The sequence below is a fragment of the Anguilla anguilla genome, chromosome 14 (assembly GCF_013347855.1).
Source record: "Anguilla anguilla isolate fAngAng1 chromosome 14, fAngAng1.pri, whole genome shotgun sequence".
Classification (NCBI taxonomy): Eukaryota; Metazoa; Chordata; class Actinopteri; order Anguilliformes; family Anguillidae; genus Anguilla; species Anguilla anguilla.
In genome coordinates, this window is record NC_049214.1 from 32825351 (window position 1) to 32852388 (window position 27038).

Sequence of the window (27038 nt, forward strand, 5' to 3'; positions counted from 1 at the left end):
CTGCGTGGGTTTGGCTGCATGGCAGGTTCCTTTGGCAGGGCTGTGGAACAGGGCTATTAGCCACAAACATCAGCTCAGCAGCTGCAGCGATGTTTGTGCCTTTTCTGGATGACTGGAGGGTTGGGCCCCAACCATGCCGGTCGCACAGGGTGAGTGTGTGTGTGTGTTTGTGTGTGCGCGTGCACACATGTGAGTGTGAGTGTGTGTATGTGTGCCTGCTTGTACTCACCTGTGTGTGTGTGTGTGCCTGCTTGTGCACACCTGTGCGTGTGACGTGTGTGTGCCTGTTTTTGTGTGTGTGTGCCTGTTTGTGTGTGCGTGTGTATGTGTGTGCATGTCTCTGCATGTCTGTGCATTTGCGTGTGCATGTGCCTCTTTGTGTGTCTGTGTGTTTGATTGTGTGTATTTTGTGTGTGTGTTTGTGTGTGAACAAATGGATAATGATGTTATCAGAGCAAGCCCACTGAAAAATATACAGAGACAGGAAACCAAATGAGCTGCCTTACCTGTTATCAAGAGCCCCAGGAACCAGGAACCAGAAGCCAGGCCAGAGCAATGCATGGAAAAAGAGAAACAGAATTTAACATTAATATCATGAGTTATTTCCATGTTCTACAATAAACACCCCAACCCCAGGAATTCTAACTGTTTAAAGCCCAGCAAACCCAGCATCCCCCCCATACCACACACACACACACACACACACCTACACAAGTCACACTTGAATATCCAAAAATGACTATTTAAAAACCAAATAATAATTAATAATGACAGTGTGACAGATTCGCTATTTCCAGTTAAGTCCAGATCAGCCTTGCACCAAGATAACACCAAACCACCAGACCCCCGAGATCAGCAGAGTGAAAACAGACCCCCAAGACCAGCACTGAGTTAAGACAGACACGCCAGGCCCCTGAGATCAGCACTGAGTTAAGACAGACACGCCAGGCCCCTGAGATCAGCACTGAGTTAAAAAGATACACCAGACCCCCCAAAATTGGCCTAGCATCGAGTTAAAACAGATACACCCATTGGGAGAAATGCAACATTGGAAAAGATCATCAAAAAAATCTGCTTTTCAGACCGTCAGGGCAGTTTTGGCATATATCAATGCCAGCAATGAAATATCAGCAAATATCACTGGAATCACGCTTCTGCCATAACCCTAAGGCAGTCAGGTGACCTTATGGATTGCCACCTACTGGAGTGGAGGACCAAATGGTTCAAATCCACTGGTCCTGGTCCTGACTCCCAGAAAGCAAGCAAAACTTTTGCTCAGCTGAATGCATTTTAGTTCTGTTCTTATCCAGCACAGTTGTGTTTGCACACAGGGAAAACAGCAGATGTTGCATAGTGCTGTACCTTCAGCCAATCAGCTGGCTGAATGCTGCAGTGCGGTGCTGTATCTGCAGCCAATCAGTTGGCTGACTAATGTAGTGCTGTGTTATATCAACAGCCAATCAGTGGGCTGAATGATGCAGATCAAAGACAAGGGGCCAGAATGTTCCACTGTTTATGCGTTGTGGAAACTGACACATTGTTTTCCTTCAAGTGTCAACATAAAATGTTCCTCAGACCAAAGCACCCTGATCTGATCGAGGACTTTAATCAACGGTCAACATGTCCCTGAGCTTGCATGCAAAAATCTAACTGTTTATTTTCCATAGGGCAATGCCATTTGGCACTGTCTGGGGGAACAATGAGACAATTGAATTGTTTTAAAGCCAAAACTGAGCCATTCTTTAAGCTCACACACACACACACGCACGCACACACTGGAGTTACTGGAGTGCAAAATATTAGCAGCACAGCTTGTTTCCAAGGGAACACTCAGTTCAATAACAGATTGTAACCCAGGTTAGGTAAGAGCAGTACATCTAAAAAATGTGTATTAGTTCATTTGGAAAATGATAAAAAGGAATTTAATTCCTACCAGACACCGTGTGTGAAGTGTAAGTTTTATACCTCTACAAAACAGTCTAGGTCCACTTGCAAACAAACTCGCACCGTGTGGACGTGATCCTGAGAATGTACCACAGAGCTCTTCATCACAAACGACTTTGTAAAAATACAAGGTCATAAAGGCATAAACAGTGTGTGACATCATGGGCAACAGCAAGCTTCTACACCCAAATGAGAGGGACAGAATCTGGGCCCGTATGGCTTACCACTGCACTACATTCCAGAAGAATATTCGATGGAATTATTTTGGGTATAAAATACAACAAACGTGTGAGCTGCACACCAAATCGGAATTACAGAGACAGGTCTGATTGGCCACTCTCACAAGCCTAGAGCATAATACATTCCACAATGCGGCGATGTCTGATCGCTGGTGGAGTCCTGCAGGCACATCTTAGGTCAACCCCGGGTCCTCCAATTGGGATAATGTCTCTGTATTTTCTTGTCACCTGAACAGAACTTGATGGGGGGGGGGGGTAATGAATGTCAAGGCTGGGACTGTCTCTGTCCCACAGGCAGGTTACCGGTACAGGGCGGTCATCATTCAGTAGGGCACTCCATCCATCAAGCCACACCTCACCGAAACGAGTGCGCTATCTCTGCGCGGTCAGAGAGCCGGTGCAGTGAGGAGATGCTGATTATCCCCCCTCCAATTTCTGCCCCCCCCCCCCAGGTTCTGTCACCTCAAGCCACCATACAGTCTAGCAAGGGGCGCATAAAAATCAGCTGGATAAGGGCCCCCAATCACAGCACAACACAGAGCGACCCGTACTGAGGCGCAACAGAAACCGAGCAGCCTCAGGGTTCTGAGCCCTGAGTCTACAGGGGAGTGGCCACAGACGGGGGGTGGGGGGGTGGGGGGGGTGGGCAGGGAGTCACTGTGCCAGACATTCTGAGCGCTGAGGCCAGAGACCGCGAGTTGAGTCCGTTTCGGTGACAGATCCCCGTTCCCTGCTCTCACGCGATCCCCGCCTCTTTTGGAGGGGGGGGGGGGGGGGGGGAGGGGGGCATTTCGGGCTGATAGAGCTGAGTGGGAGACTCAAGGAGGGGGGAGAGAGGGAGAGAAAGGGAGAGCAGGAAGGAGAGTGCACGTCTTCATATCACTCCCTGTGTGTGTTTTACAGTCCGAATAAAGGAAAACATGTGACACTCGTCTGACTCCGGGAGAAAAAAAAAGAAGAGGGGAAGGCAGACACAAGAGGAGTATACAGAGTGAGGTATCTATAACAACCAGCTCATGCCAACCCCCTGCCCCCGCCCCCACCCCCGCCCAGCTGGGCCTGGCAGGAATCGCTGGCGGAGGCCCGAGCACACACACGAGTCGTATCCATTCCTGCACATAATCCGGATACTGCTGCCCAAGCTTTCGTTTTCTCTCATGCCTGACTCCCCTCTCCTCTAATAAAATCCTGTGGTGCTTTCCCAGTTTATATCTCAACACAGCGCTGGTTTCTTTCAGATGCAGCTTAATAAGACGACCTGGCCTCTTCTTCACGGGCAGAATCCCACCACAGTAAATCCCTTTTTCTTTATTTATTTTCACTTCCGTTATCATCCTTTTCCCCAAATAATTACAGCTTTTGAAAATGCTGAAATCTGCTTCGAGAGCAGATGACCCTGAGGACACTGCTACTTTGTTTTACTGACTACTCATTCTTCACTTTCCCTTCTTCATACCACGGCAAACTCTGTATCAAAGTAAAATGGAAAAAGGAAGTCTGTAAATCGGACAAAAGCATAGAAAAGCCGTTAATTCAGGAATGCAATTCATTTTTCAAACAGACACACGCCTCATACACTTTGTTACCTCCAGAGTAGCAGTGGCTTAGTAAACATGCATTCATGGCCTCCATCTCTCCAGGGGTAGGGAGATGCTGCCAGTGTTTTTCCACTGACAGTCATCTCTTCCCAGCACTTGCTTGGTATCACTGGCCACCTTCTAAATGGGCTGCCATTTTTTGTCATTTTATTCTTCTTTTTAAAAAAAAACTTTATTCAGAGGGCGGTAAAGAGAGGGTTACAGAATGAGAGCAGATTGCAGCACAGAATGTGCCATGGCAGGTGACTGAACCCCCCGTCCGTGTTGAACCCCGCAGACTGTGACACACGTTTTGCCAAATGGAGCAGCCATTTTGTGCTGGAGGGGAGTGACTGACACTCAGACAGTTGGCAATGTAGGCAAACACATATCAACATGTGTCACGTATGTCAACATATGTCATCAGAGGGCAAACAATGCTGGGTAAATATTTTACATTCGATTACTACTTGTTCCAAAGGAACAAACTATATATTTAAATATTACAAGTACCCTAACAAGAGAAGCTTTTAAACTTTTAATTTTGTTACATTATCCCCACACAGGGTTCGGACTGGCTTCAGCTGGGAAATGCTTCATGAAACTGACTCAACTTGTCACAACTTGACATTGTGACATTTCTAGATCACAGCTTCCTGAAACCATTTGGGGGGAAAAAAGAAATGCATTCGTGATTAGAAAATCCAAATTCACTTGGTCCCCACACTCACCAACAAGTATAATACCCACAAAGAAACAGCAAAATCATATAATTCCAATCATCTTGAAAATAATGGGTCAAACAGGGAAAAGTGACAAAAAGCAAACTCATGGCACACTGTGTAAATACAAAGATTTTGCAAGAATATGAATGTGGGTTTGATTATGGACATTTTTGCATATTTATACACCCTTCAATATGGACACCAAAGCAGGTAAAACCTGCATCGATGATTGCTTTAGAGAAATGTCAGGGTTGCCCTGCAGTAATTAAAAACAGCCACCAGGGTGAGGAGGGCATGAATGGACTTCACCATGCACTGCTCAACATTACTCCATTTCCAGATAAAACCAAATCTACCCCATCGACCCATTAACTAGCCTCAGTTATAACAACAGTAATGGGAGTTATTCAGGACCCACACATTCCTACAACAAATGTTCAGCAAGGAGAATTATCACAACAAACCATGTTCCCCTGTCACAATGACTGTTAAACCATTTTAAAAATGAAGGCTCTATCTGCCTTAAGGGCGAGAGCAGACAGTCCACCCTCATTTTGGCATTGTTGCCCCTTTCATTCAGGCAGGAAGAAAGCAGAGAGGGTAACAGACAGAGAAAGGGTCACAGCTCAGAAGATGCCATGTCAGGGGAATCAAACCCCCAACCTGCACGGGAAGGGGGGGTAGCTAGTCCACTACCCTACAGACTGCGACACACACCTCACCCTCCTGGCAATCTCTACAATGTCTGTTGTGCGTGTCTGAGATGGGTACTGGTTTCCAGATCTCGGGTGGGTAATGACAGCTGAATGTTGCGAGTTCACACTCATCAAGGAACCATTCCGGTGGCTAAAAGGAGTAAACCCTCCCGGTTTCCGTGGAGATCGTCATATCCAATCAGTGGCTCTTGTCGGCAGTCACAGTGGCAGTGGAAGGCAGCCAAAAACTCAACACTCACCAAACTAGAGGTGAGTGACAAGGTAAAGGACATGAGACTAGATATGCAAATAGGGGCACAAGTAAGCAGCTGTGGGCCTGTTCTTTAGAAGTCACTGGAACAAAATACAAGAAGTCCCCTACATGTTCAAGAACTATAGGGACACTACACCCAGCATGATTTAAAGACTATGGGGACACTACACCCAGCATGATTTAAACACTATGGGGACACTACATCCAGCTACAGCTGTTAAGCGCAAAATAGTCCTGGTTTGCAAAGCTCAGCTGCCACTAATGGCTGCCCAGGAGGTGCTTGCTTGGCAGTCTGCGATGCTGCAGTTATCACTGACGGTCCAGTAGCTGGTTGCTTGCTTGGGCAGTCTACGATGTTTGTAGTTATCATTGTTGCCGCAAAAGTGTTCCTCTCTCAACAGTGTTGAATACATTTTATAATGAAAAACACAGTGCAGCTTGTTCTAGAAAGCCAGGCAAAACACTACAACAGACGTTGCTTAACGATGTGTGACTCTCCACGTTCTTCCTTCATTTCTCATCACTGGCGGGCCAGTTTTTCCAGACTAGTGATAGTTTTCCCAACTATGACACACCAAGATATATGCTCCGTTATGCAACCCCCTCCACCCCCCCACCCCCACCCCATGAACTCTTTTGCATATGCACCTAATTCAACAGCTGTGTTTTCGGACAGGCTTTCCTCTGTAAGCTCTCAGCTGCCATTTTGTGCATTGAGTTACATGCACTTTTAGGCTTCTGCAAACACGACAATGCGGCAGGTTTACTTTCACGCGGTCGGTGCTGTTTCCCCGCAAACGGTCGGCCTCTCGGCTAAATTCTCAAACAGAAATGGCGTGAGACGGAGCGCTTGTTTAATTACAGGCCTAAGAGCAACTCCAAACAACGTGCGACTTTCTAAACAGCGATCTGAAGGGTCTAAAACAGCATGCGTCGCCTCGCCGTGCCACAGCCGATCAGCGGAGTCACCGGGAGCAGATGTTCAGGTGGCGCCATGTTGCTCTGTCCTCGCCACCCAACAGCGCTTACGCCCCAGGTGTCTGTCACAAAAATAAACATAAATCCCCAGCAAGCAAGAGAAACTAGCTAAGTTCTGGGAATGAATCGGATAAACCATTTAAGGACCAACTGGACTCCTTGCCTGAGGTTACTTTTGCAAATATAGATTTTTTTTCCTAGTTCATAATCATTTAAAGCTCCAATCACATCGTCAAGTGATGACAACTGAATCAGGCAGTTGCTTAGAGACTGGTCCCTGGTAGGGTCCTGGATTGAGCGTTTTCTTAGATTTGGAATTTTATTGATCATGTTAATCACATCAAATTTGCTTTCCTTGTATGGCAACCAAAAGCATTTTAATTACATGTATTGGGCAGCTTCCCATTCAAAAAATTCAGCTAAATGGTATATCACAAAGACATACTGTAAATCAGAGAACCACAAAATGGCAGTGATACAGAAGTTGGCAGAGGGTGAAGTAAGGAGCTTTAGATTTGGCATTTGGAACGTGCAACCTGCATGCCCAACGTAGCCCAGTTCATACAGCCAACTGACGTTTTATTAAAACAATTTGCACATATGTTTACGCTGTAACAAAACAGATTGCACTTTTGTACATCGCTTTGGATAAAAGCGTCTGCCAAATGAATGTAAATGAAAAATGAAAAATTCCACACGCAGCCTGTAAAAAGAAGACCCCAGTTAAACATCTGCTCAACTTATTCCTTAAAATCTCGAATGAAAATAAAAATATGGTTATGTCTTTATTAATGTTATTTCACTTTGGAGTTTTGTTTGGTCTTTTTAAAATCAGACACCTGACCCGAATGAGTCTCACTGCCGCTATCACTACCAGGTGACAGGTGACGTGGTTGCCCTGTCAACGGAAATTTGAGTGAATTTGAGTGCTGTCCACAGCCTGGCCTTCTGTCCTTTACCCCACATTTACTTTAGAAAAATGAATTTAATCTCAGAATACGATGAAGCTCATGTACCAGCTACAGCCAGTGTCACCTGAACAGTGTTTGTGAATCTTACTTTAAAATATATTCTCCAATACGCGCACACAAATTCAGCAATGAAAGATAAACATGTACAGTATATGTGCACATTTATGAAATATGCTGGATACTTTGTTCCCTGTACTATTTAAGCATTCTTTAAATTCCTGAGTTCTTTTCACACACTGTAAACACACTGCCTGATAAACAAAGAGAAGAATTAGAAGCAGCGTTGTTTAATTCTCTTTGCGAAACACAGCCGCTTCTGATGCCTGTTCTGTTTCCGATTAACACCAGCCCCGACCTCAGAATAAGGAAGCATTTCAGGAACTATCAATCTCGCCTGTGTCACCTGAGGTGAACATTACACGCCCAGGGATATAAGAGCGAGAGAGAGAGAGACAAAAGAGAAAGAGAGAAATATACAGAGCAGTAATATATCCAGTCGTTATTTTACAATGCGGGAGTCGAAACAGGAGACTTGGCACTTGGATTTCATCCAAGGCCTCCAATTCACCCGAATCGATATTTCTGAGGAGGACAGTGAAATCAGCCTTGACTCCAAAGCAGATGGCATGTTCAGTGAAGAACTTGATCCCATTTTATACCCATTTTACAATCACAAAATGTATTTATTATTATTTAGTACGCATATAAATAAGGAGGCCTGATTATGAATAATAAATGTGGCATGTGAAATTGTGGGATGTGTTTGACGTGTGTTGATGGGGGTGGGGTTTTTGACGAAAACTTCAATCAGTGAACCTCAATCAATGGATTAGTAAACTTGATAGTGAATGTAGTTATTTTCTACCATCTTCCAGACCTGCTGGCAGAGGTGGCAAGGGGAGAGCAAGGAGAGGAGAGGAAAACACCCACTTCCTGTGTTTGAGCTTCCGTTACCTGTTTCAGTAATATGTAGAATAATTCTCATAAAACAAACTCCCAAGGGTTACCTTTCAGAAGAGACCAGGATAATGCCTGTAGTGAAAATGGTTCAGACACAGTACTCATTTTATTTTGGGTATGTCACTTTAAAACTTTTGTTTAAAAAGGGGTGCTACAGAAGTGGTTAATATCAGCCCTCTGATATATACAGCTTTAAAATACCAGCTCAGAGAAAAAGACCGCTACTCTAAGTCCTTCATTCCTTCCGCTATCAGGCGACAGTAGTCATTTTAAATGACTGTAACATTCTTTTAAACTCGGTTATTTATATGAACTAAAAAAAAATGTTTTATTCTATTTATTGCTGCTTGTTGTTTCCTTGTATCGACCCATGTATGTTGATCTGTTGCCTGACATATAACTACCTTGTCTGTGAGTTTTGTGTATGGACGGGGTGAGCTGCATTTTCAAGATTGGGCATTAATATGAGCTCGCAGGTGAGATGAAACAGTCCTGGCAATAAGCAGTTTAATTTGTTCAGGTGTTACAACATTCCTTCCCGAATGTTTACACTGTGTTTACCTTGCGTTGGGCTGCCCCTACAGGTACACAGGATGTGGGAACAGCCTGTCTCCTTCCTGTACTCTCAGAAAGATGTCATCATTCTGAAAACGTCGCCCCCCCCCCTCCCCCCTCCCCCCTCCCCCCTCCCCCCCACAGCTCCAGTAGTTTGCCAGACAGTGGAGCTGTGCACCGAGAGATGACATCATGTACGGTGTCCCACTGGGACCAATAAACAACCCTCCCAGCAGGACACACTCACCTGTGTTCACCTGGCTCACTGAGGTGAAGAGGATTACAGCATTTGGTGCTATGATGTCATCGAGGGAAGGGTGAGAGCATGCTGGGAGTTGGGGGGGGGGGGGGGCTTTAACCCCCAAGCGGCAGGGTGTTCGACTGGGAAATGTAGAGTTGTTGGTTCGAGCCCCTGGTGGGCATACAGGGATGCTGATGTGTATCTGAGAGATGAAGTTGGGTTCTGACACAAAAAGAAAGAACCATTGGGCCCATAACCCAAAATAATAATACACTGTGTGCATATCTCATAATGCCCTGCTGCTCTCCAGTGTGTTACTGCCCGAGCTCTGTACACACTGCACACGTATCCCATAATGCTCAGCTGTTCTCCAGCGCATTGCTCCCCATGCTCTGTACACTGTGCGCATATCCCATAATGCTCTGCTGCTCTCCAGCGTGTTGCTGCCCGTGCTCTGTTCACACTGGGCACGTATCCCATAATGCTGTGCTGTTGTACAGCGCATTGCTGCAATGCTCTCTCTCTTTCTTCTGAGTAAGACAAACAGGAGAAAGGTCACAGTCCAATGTTTCAACAGGTGGCAGCGGCCGCGTTCTGACCGGTTTTATGGGCCCCTCCTACAGCGAAGTGCGCTCATGACCCCCCTCCCCGCCGTGATCCCCCCTGCTCCTGACACCACCACCCACTCCTCAACCCACCTCCCACCTCCCACCTCCCACCCAACCCCGACCTCCATCCCTCAGCTGTAAAAATGTCCAAAAGCATCACGGGGAGGCCCTGTTGAAATATAGCCACCCTCTCCCCCCCTCCCTGCCCAGACTTGGGAAAGCGACCTGTGCCAGAGATTTTGGAAAACGCTCTTCTGGGATGTCCGAGGGTATGAGGCCCACCTACGGAGGAAGGGGGGGAGTTTACAGAGGTAGGCTTGTGCAGTTTCCTCTTGCAGGCAGACTCAGAAACCAAGGAGGGAGGGGGGGAGGGAGGGTGGACGTTTCCAGGAAAACGGAGCCCGGTTCTTACAGAGGGAGAGACTGAGCCCGGTTCTTACGGAGGGAGAGACTGAGCCTGGTTCTTACACAGGGAGAGACTGAGCCCTGCTCTTACAGAGGGAGAGACTGAGCCCGGTTCTTACACAGGGAGAGACTGAGCCCCGTTCTTACAGAGGGAGAGACTGAGCCCGGTTCTTACAGGCGGGAGAGACTGACCCCTGTTCTTACAGAGGGAGAGACTGAGCCCGGTTCTTACACAGGGAGAGACTGAGCCCCGTTCTTACAGAGGGAGAGACTGAGCCCCGTTCTTACAGAGGGAGAGACTGAGCCCGGTTCTTACAGAGGGAGAGACTGAGCCCGGTTCTTACAGAGGGAGAGACTGAGCCCGGTTCTTACACAGGGAGAGACTGAGCCCGGTTCTTACACAGGGAGAGACTGAGCCCTGTTCTTACACAGGGAGAGGCAGCTGAACGGATCACGGAGCTACACTCATAGTCAGAGCTGATGGGCATCACCCCCGGGCCTGTCCCCTCTCCCTGCCCTGGCCTGGTGCCCCGGCCACGCCCCTTTCACTCCTCGGGCTGCCACAAAACAAATTTCCCTGCGCCCGCTTTGCATGGCCGTCCCAGGAGTGGGGGGGAACCGGCCCACAGCAAAGGCCTCTGGGAAGAGAGAGCGCGTCTGCGAGCTCTGCGCCGTCCGGCGTCCGGTTCTAATTGCTGCTATTTTCACCGCACGGAGAACAATGGCAGGAAAGCTGGCCCAGGGTCCCAAACGACCCCATCTGCCCTGAGCAGCACAAGCCAAACACCCCAGTACTCACACCCCTCCACCCCCAAGGGTGGGCCCCAAAAAAGCCTCCGCATCAACCAGCGGGTGTTCAGTAAAGGGATGGGGAAAGAGCAGGGGAACAGGGGCGAGACAGGAAGGGGGGGGTAAAAAAAAAAAACAGAACATGCTCAGTTTCCTGTGAGGAAACAGGAAGTTTCAGTAAGGCTGAGGGTCAGCTTTGGGTCAGGGTGCTTATAAGAGAGCTAGTGATGGAGGCCCCCCAAAACTCCCCCCCCCCAGACAGCTGGCCCCGGCAGGCCACATTCCAGGCCCACTGCCCCGGGCGTGGCTACGCGTGACCTTCCACAGAACGCGGGCGGGAGGTCGCAGAGAAGGCCCTCGCCCTCCCCCCACACAGACGGGCTATCGCAGACGCGTGCGTTCTCAACACCGGCCGGCATGTGGGCGGGGCTGCGCAGCCTTCCTCGGTTTCCTCCACCAGCACAAGGAGCTCCTGTGGAATTCCGCCCTCGTAGCGCATCGCATTCCCGCGAGTCGCACTCCCGCGCAGCCTTCCTGGCGTTCCGGTGCTTCCCGACGCCCGAGAAGCCAAGACAACCGTTCCGATGCACACAGCGCTCCTGGCCATCTCTTACTGGACAAACACAGTCTTTCAAACTCACCAAAAAGGAATGGAAACATGATATTTTTTATGGGTTTTGTGACAATTCACTAAACCCTTTTAATAGTATTTGTTGAGTATTTCTTTCATAGTATACTTTTTCTTTCTTTACATGATATCATATTCTGAGAGATGGAGGAGAATTCCTGGAGTGGCACTTTTGGGTGAGTGAGCTTCCAAGGCCAGACTGGTCCACCCAATAAATTTTTAACGCAGTAGATCTGGCTGTATCCATCCCAACCAGCAGAGAAACCCACAGTTCAAATATAAATGAAAAAATACACACAGAGCAAGGAGGAGACCCACCATCTCCCCAGTTCCCCCTCAGTATGTTCACGAACATCCAATCACATGGAAAGCAGATGACCTGAAGGAATCATTTCGTTTTGTCAGTTAAAACAGTTAAGCACCTAACAAAGACACCTATAGGCAATATTGCAAAAATACAAAACATAGGCTAACTAAGGCACTCTCGTGTCAAATACATTAATAAACATTGTGCCAATAATTAATATGAGTGTTTTTCCCTTTCAGAGAAAACCAGAGGCACTATTAGTCCCATGAAATATTAAGCACAGCTCACAGCTGCAGCTTTAACACAGGACATCTTAGGACATGGCTCTTAGACGAGCTGCATCGTGCCCATCTCCGCCATTAACACATCTATAATGGATATGCCACGATGTCAAGAGCGCTTCATCTGACCCACTTTCAGTCCGCCAGCGAGCTCAGAGAGCCTACACACACACACACACACACGCACACAGACACAGACACACGCAAGCACACACACACACACACACACGCACACACAGACACATGCAAGCACACACACACACACACACAGACACAGACACAGACACATGCAAGCACACACACAGACACGCACACACAGACACAGACACAGACACACGCAAGCACATTACATTACATTACATTACAGGCATTTAGCAGACGCTCTTATCCAGAGCGACTTACACAACTTTTTTACATAGCATTTTACATTGTATCCATTTATACAGCTGGATATATACTGAAGCAATTTCAGTTAAGTACCTTGCTCAAGGGTACAACAGCAGTGTCCTACCCGGGAATCGAACCTGCGACCTTTCGGTTACAAGTCCAGTTCCTTACCCACTGTGCTACACGTCGTCCTACAAGCACACACACACACACACACACACACACAGAAACACGCAAGCGCAAACACACACACACACACACAGATACACACAGACACACGAACACACTGACACACAGGCACAGACTGCACACACACACACACAGACACACAGGTCTGGCCCACGGTGGTGTTCCTGGTTACTGTTGCCCGCAAGAAAAATACACTTAAGACCGAAGCAGCAGAAGACCAAAGAGGCAGAAGACCTGGCGATGGCCTCCAGGTTGTGTTGGAGAAGAGAGAAGTGGAGAAGCTTCCTTAGTCAGAACATCCGGTTCTGACTTCCTCTTTTCTCCACAGCAAAGGTTCTAATGATTCCTCACCATGACAAAGAGTACCTTTGTGCTTTCTGGCTGATTTTTTCAGGTGCTAGAGATCAACCGCAGAGCAAAGGGACTGCACTGCACAAGTGTGAAGATTTCACCATCAAGACAAAGCAGCTGCCAACCGCGACTACACTGGTTGTTACACCTTCTCAAGTGAACACACAAATGTAATAATAACCCTTCCACCGCCAAGTCAGAAGTCAACAAACAAAATGCTTCCCAGCAAGACCTGTGTGAATCTCACACCATACACAAGTCCCCCAGCGGGGATGGGGGGTTGATCCCCTGCCAGGGAACACACTGAGCCATGATCCCTGCTCTGCATATAACTCTCTTTGCTTTCCCTGATTCTGAATAAAGTGACAAAAATACATAAGGAAGGTTTCCCTGTTCACTCTTCTTTAAAATCAAATATTAAAGAAAAAAACTTATTTCAGTATATTAAAGTACATTCCATTTCCAGAAGGAACAGATCCCCCCCCCCCCACCCACCCACCCAACATACAAGCACACGCACGTACGCACGCAGGGACACAGGCACGCATCCACCACTCCCCCAAACGCACCCACCACTCCCCCACACACACCCACCACTCCCCCACACGCACCCACCACTCCCCCAGACACACTCACCGCTGAAGAAGCTCTTGACCTTGAGGTAGCCGACGCTGAGCCGGAGCACGGACAGCTTGTCCAGGCGCGCGCGCACGTCCTCCGGGAAGGGCAGCAGGCTGGTCAGCCGGTCCAGCTCGCCGTTCAGCCGGTCCCGGTGCCGCTTGGACGGGTTCGACTTGATGCCATCCGGAGGCAGCGGCTTGGGGCTGGGGGGGGGGGGGGGGTCAAAACCAAATCTGTCAAGTCTGACCGTTCGGCAACCACAGTTTCAAATGATCAGGAAATACGCTGAATTGTATGACTTTAACAGTCCTTACTTAAACTGAGTAAATGGAACTTGACAGATTTAAGCGGTCCATACTGTACTCAGTCCATTTAGTGAGAATTCCAGTAATGATTTACAGTGTAGGGCAACTTAATCTGTTCAGGTATCCATTAGTGTTAACAATTAAACTAGTTTTAATTGAATAATAGCAATTTATTCAATTTTTCAAATTTCCAAAAGTGACATATTTTCCATAATATTCCAAACAGCAGATTGCAATATTGCCCTTATATGTAGATTTTACAATTGAACATGTTTAAAAAAAATAAAAATAAAAACTCTGTTAATGCATGTTATTTTGCTTGCAGCGTGTACTCATTCTCAGTCATTCAGCGCCTTGGTGGAGGCCTACAGGTGTTGGAGATCCACTGCAGAGATTACTACAAACGAAAGCTCCGCCCTCAGGTCTGGATTGACAGGAGCCTGAAGTTCACAGCTCTGAGTTGGTTGAACTTACGACCCGTGTTCACACTGCAAGCGTTTTTCCTGCTTCCTCACTGTAGATTATCCGGGAACCTTATCCGGTAGTTTTGCTTATGACAGCTGTGTCCAAGAGGTGTCCAACGACAGCACACAGGGCCACTCCAAAGGACCACTCCAAAGGGCCGCTCCACAGGGCCACTCCACAGGGCCGCTCCACAGGGCCACTCCACAGGGCCACTCCATAGGGACACTCCACAGGGCCTCTCCACAGGGGCTCTCCACAGGGCCACTTCACAGGGCCACTCCAAAGGACCACTCCAAAGGGCCGCTCCACAGGGCCACTTCACAGGGCCGCTCCAAAGGGCCACTCCACAGGGCCACTCCATAGGGCAACTCCACAGGGCCGCTTCACAGGGCTGCTCCACAGGGCCTCTCCACAGGGCCACTCCAAATGGCCTCTCCACAGGGCCTCTCCACAGGGCCACTCCACAGGGCCACTCCATAGGGCTACTCCGCAGGGCCACTCCACAGGGCCACAGGGGGAGGCCCTGCGTCCGAAAAACAATTTCTTACAACCGAGAAATGCACTCTGTTCTCTTGGGTGACACTTTGCAAGGTGTTCGGATCTATCTCTCAGGGGGCTCACTAACTGGAAGCTAGATCTGTCTGCTTGGCAGAGAATGCAATTTAGATATTGTTAACTCCACCCCCCCTCCTGCCCCCACCAAAACATTTCAGTTGATTTGTGGATGTCAAACAGACACTTTGGATGTCACATGCATTACACTGCAGAACACTGCATTACATCATGATAATATTTTCACTTTCTCCCCAAAGTAAGGATTTGGCAACAAGTAGAAGCCAGAAAGTCCAGAGTATTTGCCTCTGAGTGATGCAAACAGAATTGCACAAGTGCTCCATACCCATAACATCCATGGCACAATTTTTACAAGCTGTGGTTTAAACATGAGGTCGTGAGGAATCAGAGCCGCAGTAAGAGGCATTTCATAACATGGCCGTAATCCCAGCTAATGGTGCAAGGCCAGGCATCCAGAAACAAAAAATAAAAATAAAAAAAACAGAGGATTCATTCTATAGGGCAGCTGCCCTGTAAAAGCACCCATCCATTCCACAGCAGCCTATACATGCTCATAAATAAGAACGCATCATCCCGCAGCTGCTGGAAGCATTGACTCTTATTCCAGCCAAGAATAAAACTACAATTTTTTGTAAACATTAATTTTCTGCCTAATGTGGAACAACCAATTGTGCAACTGGGTTTCTGCCCTGGCAACCACACCCCATACCCACTTCCACACCCCATAGTCACCATCACACCCCACACTCGCTCCCACACCCCAGACCACACACCCACTGCCACGTCCTACACTCACAGCTAGACTCAACACTCACTCCCTCACCCCACACTCAGACATTACCGCACCCGACACCCATACACCACACTCACTCCCACACCCCACACCCATACCCCACCCTTCCTAGCTCAGCTAACTGCTAATTATAAATTCACATAATTATCACCTCCACTCTAGGGATGTGATACTTTTTAAGTCCCTTGTCCCTCTACAGAAATTGAAAAGCTGGGCTTCAGATCTTTTGCGGTTTTTTTGGTTGGAACAATCTGCAAAAACATCATAAACTTAAAGTAATTTCAACGGCCTGAGATTATAAACAAGTAATTCATGACTCAGTGACTGAAGTGTGCTCCTGCTTTCTCTTTAATTACTGTTGTATTCCCGTCTCAATCCCCATTTGTTGTTTGCAACTTGATTGTCAATCGTCTTGTTGGGTAACTTTGTGCTTTATGTCACATCCCCCCCACACCCACTACTAAAGTTCCTCAAATCCTGTCTTACGAAAACATTCAAAAATTCTAATCACAAATCTGAATATATAACAACTCAAAAAACAAAAGTATGTCTCAGAGTTTTTTTTAAAGACACAACGTAAAAAATGAAATTCACTTTGACGCTCAGTGAATACCTATTACTCACACTGAAATATCACGTTTTAGCTGCATCACCGTTTGTTATTTGATCTAAATCACTTTTTCCAAAGGGCTCGGTCTTCCCATAGTCAACACTACTGAGCGCTGAACCTGCGCTGAACCTGCGCAGCGCCGACCTTCTCGCGGCAGAGCAGTCGAGGAAACTGGCAGTCACCGGGAAAAGCGGTCGCCATGGCGACGGCCCGCTCTAATTGAGCACCTGGAGGACTGCGGATCACCTGCGGGGACAGTACAGGGGAGACATTTCCTACACATGCTCTTGTTGCCAAGTAACCGTCCCGCTGATCTCAGATCATCTTGTGCTGAGCCAGAACAGCACTTCCTACACTGCCCCCCCCCCCCATTCCCCCCCATACCCCATCCCCCTGGGTGTGTCTCCCAAGAGGAACACCAGGGGCGCAAATACCCAGCATTCCAGACAAGCCACTGAAAAAGGCCTGATCTACTACTTATAAACACAAAAGTGAAGTCAATTACTGTTCAGGTATTTTAGTGCTTTTTTGGTGCATCAATGGCATTAATCGAACAGGAAACACTTATAGAACATTTCTTACGTCAAACATCTTCAGCTGGAGTTATTTTATATGCCACTTGCGCTCTTCTCTTTGCTGCTAATTCTATTTTTTTTAAATTGTGTTGAAAATTTTTAAGAAAACACATTTTCACCAATAGACTACACATAGCAAACTGTGGTACACATAGAAAATTTGGTAAAACTTTCTTTTAATGGATCTGCATAAGAGCCCCTGCAAAAGCATTACATAATAATTCAGAAAAGCTTATGTCAATAACCACAACTACTTATGAGACATGCTACGTCACCACTGACACATCACGTGACACCCCAAGTGGTGTTTGGGTGCTGTGCTGAGTACTGGAACCATTAAAGTACATACCAGACCCAGTTCAAAGGGTCCTTCTTATCAGTGCCATACTCCACAATAAAAAATAAAACAACTAGGGAAGAATATAAATTACAAGATAAATTAAGAATAATTAGATGGTGTGCTTAAAAATTATCCATTAGACATGGACGACCCATTGCTAAAAGAAGTCTTAGGAGCCTATCTATCAGAGTTAAACAGAGGTATTATCTCCAGACTGTATAAGGGATTTATGACAAAAAAATCTCATTCTACAGAGTATATTAAAAATAAATGGGAAAACGAAGGTAATTTTGAGATTTCAAAGGAGGAATGGCACAGCTACTGTGACTTTCAATGGAAGTGCACCAACTCGCATATATGGAGAGAATTTGGATGGAAGTGTCTAATTTGATTTTTTATTTCCCCAAAGCAGAAAGCACACTTTACAGGAGAGGATTCAAAGTGTTGGAGAATGTGTGGAAGCCAGGATGCCAACCACTGGCATTTATTTTGGGAATGCCCAGTAATAAAACATTTTTGGTCAGAGATGCACAAAATATTGGAGGGCATATTTAATACTAAAATACCTTTTCAGTTTTGCACTTTTATTTTAGGGAAAGTTGATTTTCATCCAGGGCACTTCAACGAATATTTATTTGGCGTTCTGATATCTGCTTGTAAAAAAATCATCACTAGACACTGGCTGCTCCCTGACCCCCCACAAAAGAAGAATGGACAGATATAGTTAATGAAGTATACATAATGGAAAAAATTACCATTTCACTCCTTACAAATGAACAAGTTTACTAAGTTATGGTCAAATTGGGTTTCTTATATACGACAGTCATAGCCAAATTTTATGGAGTCAACAAATTAATAGATCCTTTGTTGATGTGGGGAGTTCTATTGTCTAAGGAAAAGGTTGCCTGGTCTCCTAACCAAAAAATTATATTAATATTATATGAATACGAAGTATATATATATTTTTTATTTTAAATTTAGATAATTTACTGGATTGTCTCCCAGCATGCCAATGTACATCTTCATTCCTATACGTCCCTCCTTTCAGAATGCAAATAGTTATCGAAAATTGAATAAGATGCATATTGCTTTAAAAAAGGATAATGAGAAGGGAAGGGTTTTGAGTCATGCTGTTCATTTGTTAGTGTTACAGACCTCTAATGCTCTCTGTAATTGCAAGACTATTTCTTTGTAACTGGTGAAATGCTCTCAATTATCCTCTAAATAAAGAATAACAAAAATAAAAACATAAACTACTGAATTATGGATGATTATGGTCAGTAACTACTGAAGGAGGTTCTTATCAGTGCAACACACCTTGTTAAAATATGAAAATTATTTAATTTTGGAATGGGCAAATATATAACAAGGTTTTAAGCCTTGAAGCTATCAGCAAGCAAGGGAAAGTAAGCGCCATAGACCCAGATGTACTACCAGGCCCAGCGTTAGCCACAGGTAACCGAGTGGCATTGCTGTCAAAAATGGAGTTATACTACAATAACGTAAACAATATTTGAGAAATGCCAGCCCTTTGCAATTCCAATCTGATATCCTCAGTACTGGCTCTCAAAGCATCACTACAGGTAGCTAATGTGCGGAAATGAACTGAAGTTAGCTGAAGCGAATGTACTTCGTAAGTGTAACAAATCTCTGGGGGTGGGGAGGAGGTGTACTCTGTTGCCTAGGCCACAACTGCAGACCCATCTTTTTACTTTCACGGAAGTAAAAACAAAACTGGACCCACAAATATCCCTATGTGGAGGAGGAAGGTTACCTTCAGTACAGGTTATCTTTTCGTCTTTGTTAATTTGTTCTGGAATACTCTTTATTTTAAACAACAGTACATCAGATTAAATCAAAGCCCCTTAACTTAAACTTCCCCCTCTCCCAAAACTCTGTCCAGAAAGCTATGCCGCAAATTCAGCGTTTGCTTTATTTTTAGTGCAGAATGTCAGGCAAGTTTAACAATGCCGTGCATTGAACAAACCGAAAGAGAAAACTACACAATAAAACAAGATTAAAGCTTCGAGTAGGCCGTGGGTCTGAGGCAGCTTTCACATCGGCAGCTGCTGACCAGAAACTAATAAAAAAGGGAAAAGTAATCACAGAATGGAACAATTATTAGCAAGATTTTACTGTACATGGACCAGTACAAGATCTAAAAATAATGATTCACAGATTCCATTCAACTGTGTTCATTCACTGAACTACTTACAAGCTGGGTGTGTGCTACTACTTGCAATTCCTTTTTTTTCTTTCCTGTTTTAGAAATACTACATATTTCATGTCCTGAATGTATGATACTGTTGTCACGTATACCCCCGCTTCTAAGAGGTAGTTACATTCCAACTGACTGCAGAATTATTTTCCTGTGGCAGGTTTGGACACGCTGAGAGACGTCTGTACTCCAAAAACACTTTAAAGCCTTCCCATATTCCCTTTGGAAGGCATGGCTGAGAGAGAGAGGGTGAGGAAGAGTGTGTGAGAGAGAGACTGACAGAGAGAGAGAGAGACAGTGAGAGAAAGACAGAGGGAGAGATATTTTATTATTATTATTTTATTTGAATCTCTAGTCGTAAATATAGTTGTAATAATTATCCTTTCTGCATTACTTGTACTGTTACACTACTTGTTTTAGTATGTTTCATGTTGGCTTTGGCAATATTTACTGTGTATGTGTGTATTTCCAGCCAATAAAGCACAGTGAATTTAATTGAGAGGGACAGAGAGAGAGAGAGGAAGAGATAGAGAAAGAGAGAGAGAGAGAATAAGGGACACTGGTTAAGCAGCTTTAATTGTTAGTAATCCCATCACTTTGCCATGTCTTATAGATCATGAAATGAATTGTGAATATATTAAAATACATTAGAAATGTACTTTAAAATTAAACACATAATAAATGTAACAGTGTGTACATCTTAATCAAATCAGAAATTTAATATGGCGCATATTTTATCAAGTACATTAGAAATGTAAGTGTGCACACTTAATAGTCCAACACATTAGAAATGTACCTATGTGCTTATTTCATAATCAAATGCATTAGAAATGTAACATTGCACATATTTTATAGTCAAATGCATTAGAAGTATAACTGACAAGAATGGTCAATGCATCAATAAATACGAACTGCAAACAGACTAACACACATCTTATCCATGAGGCAAAACAGCGATAAAATAAGTTAATATTTACTGTTCAACAGACATCCCACAGTAGTTTAAACAAAGGTTACATAAGCCAAGTTATGCAAGGCAGTGAAAGCTGGGTCTTTACGTTTGAGAAGAAGTTCAGATTGGAGCTGCAGACCACACAGACTGACAACATATTCAGATTACACAAAAAATTACAAAAAAATTATCTATTGGATTTACTGTTGGCTCTCACAGTTTCTGTATTCTCAACTTTAAAAGGATGTGTTCGCTTAAAATAAAGTTCTGATGAAGACATAGCCATCACATGGTTATATAAAAACCTAGGGTTTTGTCTTTGGACCAAGTTTGTGAGTTTTCATTTTGGACTTAAAATAAAGCAACAGCTTGCATGGACCTATTTGAGTCGATGTAACTTGTGATTAGGTAAACAGTAATTTATTAAAAATGTTTGCTGTAATTCAACAAGTCTTGTCAACTTTTAAGTACTGACTAGCAATTTTAACTTTAGTGGAAACACAAATATTAACCATCTAAATTTTCAGTGATCTGTGATACTCTGGTGAGTCCCGTGGCAAACTGTGGGTGCTATAATTACAGCTAGCAATAATTATTCTCCTTTATACGAGCGGTTATGAATAAGTTTCAAAACGCAACAATGTTCTATATAATCAAAAAAATAAGGTCGACAGAAAGTGAAGACTCTCTCTCTCAAAAACAAAAACAACTTTATCCAATTTTTCCAAACTACCGGAGTTTCCAGTTGATAACAGGAGACTCCAGAGCTACCAACTGTCAGTTGCTATGGTAATGCACTCGCTCATTTTCCTTTGATGAATTTTCAGAAGATGCATTAAATTGGAATACTTCTCTGTTCTGGCAAAGGAGAGAGCTTTCAATGTTAGGAACTATGGGACTCTGGTGTACTGATACTGTATGACCTGCCCATAAAACTTCACACAGACATTGTTACATACTTTATAGGACTAAAATGGAGACAAATTCTGCTGCCAATATCAAGAGACGTACAGTACAACAACAGATGATAATATATGCACACCCTGACAAGATTAGATTAAAAGAAGAAAAAAAAAAGGACAAAAGTCCTGAAATTGAAAGAAAACTGAAACTGTACAGTTGTGTAGGTCTCTCAGTTTCGTTTGAGGAGGTCAAGAGTTAAGCCATAACACAAAAGCTTAATTACAGAAACAGCATTTATGCGCGAGAGAGGGGATTATGTGCACGCGTCTCCTAAGCGTTTAATAAGGCATGGCGAGCAGCGGGGGAGGGGGGAGGGGCGACTGACTCGGAGGCTAAGTCATGCTGAGGCAAACTGCTTTCATTGACAAAGTTCATCTTCTTCACTGCCATGTGACTGGCGTTCTGACTGACAGGCGGATTCCTCAGAGTAGCGTAGCTACCAGACCTGTGTCGAACGCATATTTGAAATATCTGAACCCTTTTGTGTGGCAGTAGAATGTCAGAACACTCTAAGAATTTGTCAACATATCATGCTACCAAATGTACAGTCAGATGGAAGAAGAATGTTGTTCTGAATATTGGGAGAATACAGATCATTAGGATCATGACATCATACAAAAGTAGTTTGTTTTTTTACATTTAAACATTTTAAAATTTCATCAAATAGAAGAACAAGACTGACAAACAGCAAATTGCAGTTGATGATGTTTGATTTTGCTCATTTTACTGAACCCTGGTGAAAATAGATGAAGATATGTTTAAAGTGTTACCGGCGTCAAGAGGTTCAAGTATTTTAAATATTTCAAACCTCATAGCAAGTACTGAAGTAACTACACAAAAAACCTTTAAGGAAAATTTGTCTGGAAACTTTTCCTCAGTTATAATGTACTAATAGAGATAAATGCTTGCCAAGGCAGTCATGTTAGTTGCATAAGCACATTCTGCTGACTTAACCCATAAGTACCTGTAGTCTTCTTTTACGCCATTTGTAAATATAAATCATTTTAAAAACAACAAAACTGTATTTTCCATCTTTATATAAACTCTTCAAGCAAGAATGCACACAAACATGGTTACACTTTAATCATTTACAGTACAGTCTATAGGAATTTGAACAGTGACACAATTTTTGTTGTTTTGGCTCTGTACTCCAGCACACTGGGTTTTGAAAAGAAACAATGAGGTTAAAATACACTGTCAACTTTAATTTGAGGGTATTTACATTCATATCGGGGGATCTGTGGCAGAACGAAACCCATTTTTGTCTGGACCGCAATAGCAGGACCAGCCCTATAAACGCAAATGTCTGCGACTGAGTGACTGAGTGAGTGATGAAGTTACACTGCGCATGTCTGTGACTGAGTGACTGAGTGAGTGATGAAGTTACACCGCGCATGTCTGTGACTGAGTGACTGACTGATGAAGTTACACCATTGGTCGGCCGGTTCGGCCCAGCCATATACTAGGTTTTGACCTGGTCTTGTTGCACATAGTTCCCCCATTTTAGGGCACCAAAAGTACTTAGACAATTGGCTGCTCAGCTGTTTTTTTGCCAGCTGTGCATTAGTTCATGCACAAGAAAGGTAAAAAAAAAGGTCTAAAGTTTGAGTCTGTAGCTGTTGTCTCTCTACATGAGGATCAAAGAAGTGTCAATGCCAGTAAAACAGGCCATCTTGAGGCAGACAAAATCAGAAGAGGTCAATGGCATAGCCAAAATATTAGGTGTGTCAAAATCAGTGGTTTGGTGCAGTACATTGTCAAAAAGGAAAAATGTACTGGTGAGCTTAGCAATAGCAAATGAACTGCTAGACCATGGAAGACCACTGTAGTGGAAGACCTAAAAAGAGTTTGAATTGTGAAGAAAAAAAACACTTTTCAACTGTTAAATAGATCAAGAACACTCTCCAGGATGTAAGCATATATGTGTCAAAGGTTACCATAAAGGAACAACAACACCAGCATAACCTCTGAGGTTCACCACCAGACGGGAACCTCTGGTAAGCCTCAAAAACAGAATTACCATGTTCGCTAAAAAGTATATTTAAAAATGGTCATATGAAGCCAGTATTAACCTGTACCAAAGTGGTGGAAAGAGGAAAGTGTGGAGAAATAAAGGAACAGCTCATGATCCAAAGCACCCCCCTCATCTGTGAAACATAGCAGAGGTAGTGTTATGGCTTGGGCATGTATGGCTCCCACACAAACTGGCTCACTTTTCTTTATTGATGATGTGACTGCTGACAGCAACAGCAGGATGAATTCCAAAAAGTACAGAAACATCTAATCTCACCAGATCCATCCAAATGCCTTAAAACTCATTGGACGACACTTCCCCTTGCAGCAGGACAATGACCCAAAACATACTTCTAAAGCAACCAAGCAGTTTTTCAGGGCCAAAAAGTGGAATGTTTTTGACTGGCAAACACACTCACCCATCCTGAATCCAACCAAACATTCATTTCACTTGCTGAAGACAAGACTGAAGGCAAAAAGCCCCCTGAAACAAACAGGAACTGAAGGTGGCAGCAGTACAGGCCTGGCACAGCATCACCAGGGCAGATACCAAGTGTCAGGTGATGTCTATAGGTCACAGACCATTTGCAACCAAATACTAAATATTTGTCAAATTATTTTTGGTACTATGTATAAAAAGGGCTGGAATTCCGACACAGATCACCCGATATGGACGTAAATGCCCTCAGATTAAAGCTGACTGAACTTTAACCCCATACTCATGGTTTTCCTTTCAAATCCATGAGTTGGAGCACAAATTCAAAGCAAAGATTGTGTCACTGTCTAAACACTCTTGTCCACGGATCTGAACAGCCTACATTCTTTTCCACACACAATCCATGTGTATGGCTGGATATCTACTGAAGCAAAGCAGGTGAAGTACACACAGTGGCCCACTGGGGATTCAAACCAACAACCTCCAGCTCCCAAAACCATTACTGCGCTGGCGCCAGCCTGCATTGCCTGCACACCCATGCCCAGTAGACGAGGCGGGGGGGGGGGGGGGGGTGTTATGGGCCCTATTGAACCTTTCCAGCGCTAATCCTGGTCTTCTTGAATTAGGCTAGCTGCTTTGATGATTTGCCGGCTTCCTGGAACCCACTGTGCCCAGGGCTAATGCGTCTGAAGCCGGATAGCCTGCTTTAGCGCACGTACTCAGCCCCTCTTCCACGGGCATTCTGTAACACAGCCTACTGTCTACAGTGTGAATTATGAATGAACGGCTCATTTAATAAACTATCGATGTCACCACGCAGAGGGAAGCCATTGTTCTGTGCCCTTTCCAAAGGGTTTTTCTTCCCTAGTCATCATCACCCACAGGGGGATTTTATACCAGACAGCTAATTGCAATGCTGGGATACGTTGAACACGGCTCTGTTACAATAATCATTGACCTCATGCAGACAAACCCCCCCCTAACATTTGAGACCCGGCCTCGTTCTCTATTGAGAACCTCAAGTGAACTTCGGGCTCTTGACATCATTTCCCTTTACCTTTACCGCCATTTACCAGACAGAGTGACACACAATGCAACGCAAGTGCACACATCAGGGACCGAAGTGCAGTAATTCCCCAGAGGGGGAAGAGAACAGCCCCGAGAAGGACAGCAAGTGCAAGAAGCACAGACTCCATTGACAACGTGTCCACTACCCTACTGAACATTGAACAGAGTTATAGAACACAAGAGCAAACTTATCCCGATCAGCATTAAATTAATCCAGTGTTAGGGCAGGTAAAAGTGCTTGGTACAGACTGAGAAGGGTCAGGGTGGAGGAACCGGGGAATGGTCCAAGTCAGAAGATGGTCAACATCGCTGCTGGAAAGGTCCCGCTATATTTTCGTGTGTTTCGTATAAAACTTTTTTCTTTGTGGGAGCACTTAGAACTGTGCAGACATTATCTTTTTACGCAATTCATCATCGATCCAGCATCTGCAAGGAGATTTTTATGAAGCTTTTCTTTTTTTGTTGCCATTTTTCTCCCATTTTCTCCCCAATTTATTCATTATGCCAATTCCCCATGTGAATCACTGGTCCTGGTCGATGCGCTATCCTCTGCTAGTCTGGGGAGGGTGTAGACTATCACATGCCTCCTCCGATACATGTGGAATCACCAGCCACTTCTTTTCACCTGACAGCGAGGAGTTTCACTGGGACAGCGTAACGCGTGTGGAGGTTCACACTATCTCCCCCAGCTGCCCTCCCTGCTGAACAGGCGCCCGAACCAACCAGTAGGAGTCGCTAATGCAACGATCAGGACTCATACCCTCACCTGCTTCCCACCCGCGAACACTGCCAACTGTGTTTGTAGGAACGTTTGACCAAGCCGGAAGTACCACCGCCGGGGAATGAACCCGGGTCACTGCAGTGGTAGGCAAGTGCTTATACCTCTACACTACCCAGACAGCCCTCTGAAGCTATTCTGAAGCGAATTCCGCCACCCATGGACTGGCACAGACAGCAGAGGGGCCCAGGAAGTGCAGGGTTTGAGAGCAGGAGGAGCCAGAAGATGGGGGGAGGGGTCATATGAGAGGGGGAGGGGCCAGACTTCCCCAGGCTGCAGAATGGAGGAATCTGGCTGGTCGGGCTAGTGTGTGCCGTCTGATGATCAGAAGGCATGAGGGGTAGTCCCCTTAGCAGTCCGACAGGTGGGCAGCAACATTTTAAATTTGATGTGAGCAACGTAGGGTATCCAGAGGCAGGGGGAGGGGAAGGAGGGAGGGGAAGGGGGGGGGGGGGGGGTTGGCATGGAAGAGAGATGAAGTTCTCTTGCGGTCTCAATCACTACATCAATCAATCAAACCTTGTTTTTGAACAGCCCCAGTTATGGGCAAGTTGTTGCACGGTGCCTAACAATCAATCTGTTGACTGCAGAACTTCTCAGGTCACAGAGAAACATGACTCAAGTAGGGTCCTGCAGTAGATCTGGATTACAGGTGCTGAAAGACAGCCTGAAAAGGCACCATTTGAGATTGCATTTCAGCACTGAAGCAGCTTCTGCTCTTGATCGGGGGGAAAGTCATTCCAAAGCTTGCAGAACCCTCAAGCAAAAATGCTCTTCTGCCGGGTTAGAGTTCTATAATTTTGGGCACGGTGAGAGATAATGTGTCCTGTGCTCACAGAGAGCTGGAGATACAAGGAGTGGTTGCTTCCTCACTCATACTCTTCATCACTTTAGAAGCTGCTCTGGAGTTAGCCAGCAGCTCTGCAGTTAGCCTGCTTTAAGTGTATTTTATTGCTTTTGACCAGGAACCCCCGAATGCCCCTATACTAGTGAGTGTAAAATCAGCTGCTGTTCAGAAACCTCTGCAAATAAGTAAAATATCCTTCATCGCACACAAAAACTGTCTGGGCCAATCACAAACATAGACCAAAACTGAATTAAAACCACCATAAACTCTAGAAATCGATGTACCATTTTAGTTGTGACCCTGAGATCGTAAAATGTAGCAGCTAGCTATCCATTTAGCTTCTAACCTAAGGGTTAGGTCTTTGTCACCATAGTAAA

General features: G+C 45.1%; 1 protein-coding gene across 1 annotated transcript in view; it reads right to left on the bottom strand.

The window, feature by feature from the left end:
- Window positions 1–27038, bottom strand: part of LOC118212668 (aryl hydrocarbon receptor-like) — a 68411-nt gene that overhangs the window by 36187 nt on the left and 5186 nt on the right. Inside the window, exon 2 of the mRNA XM_035390820.1 lies at window positions 13741–13928. Coding sequence (XP_035246711.1) covers window positions 13741–13928 — 188 coding nt within the window. The remainder of the gene's footprint in view (window positions 1–13740; window positions 13929–27038) is intronic.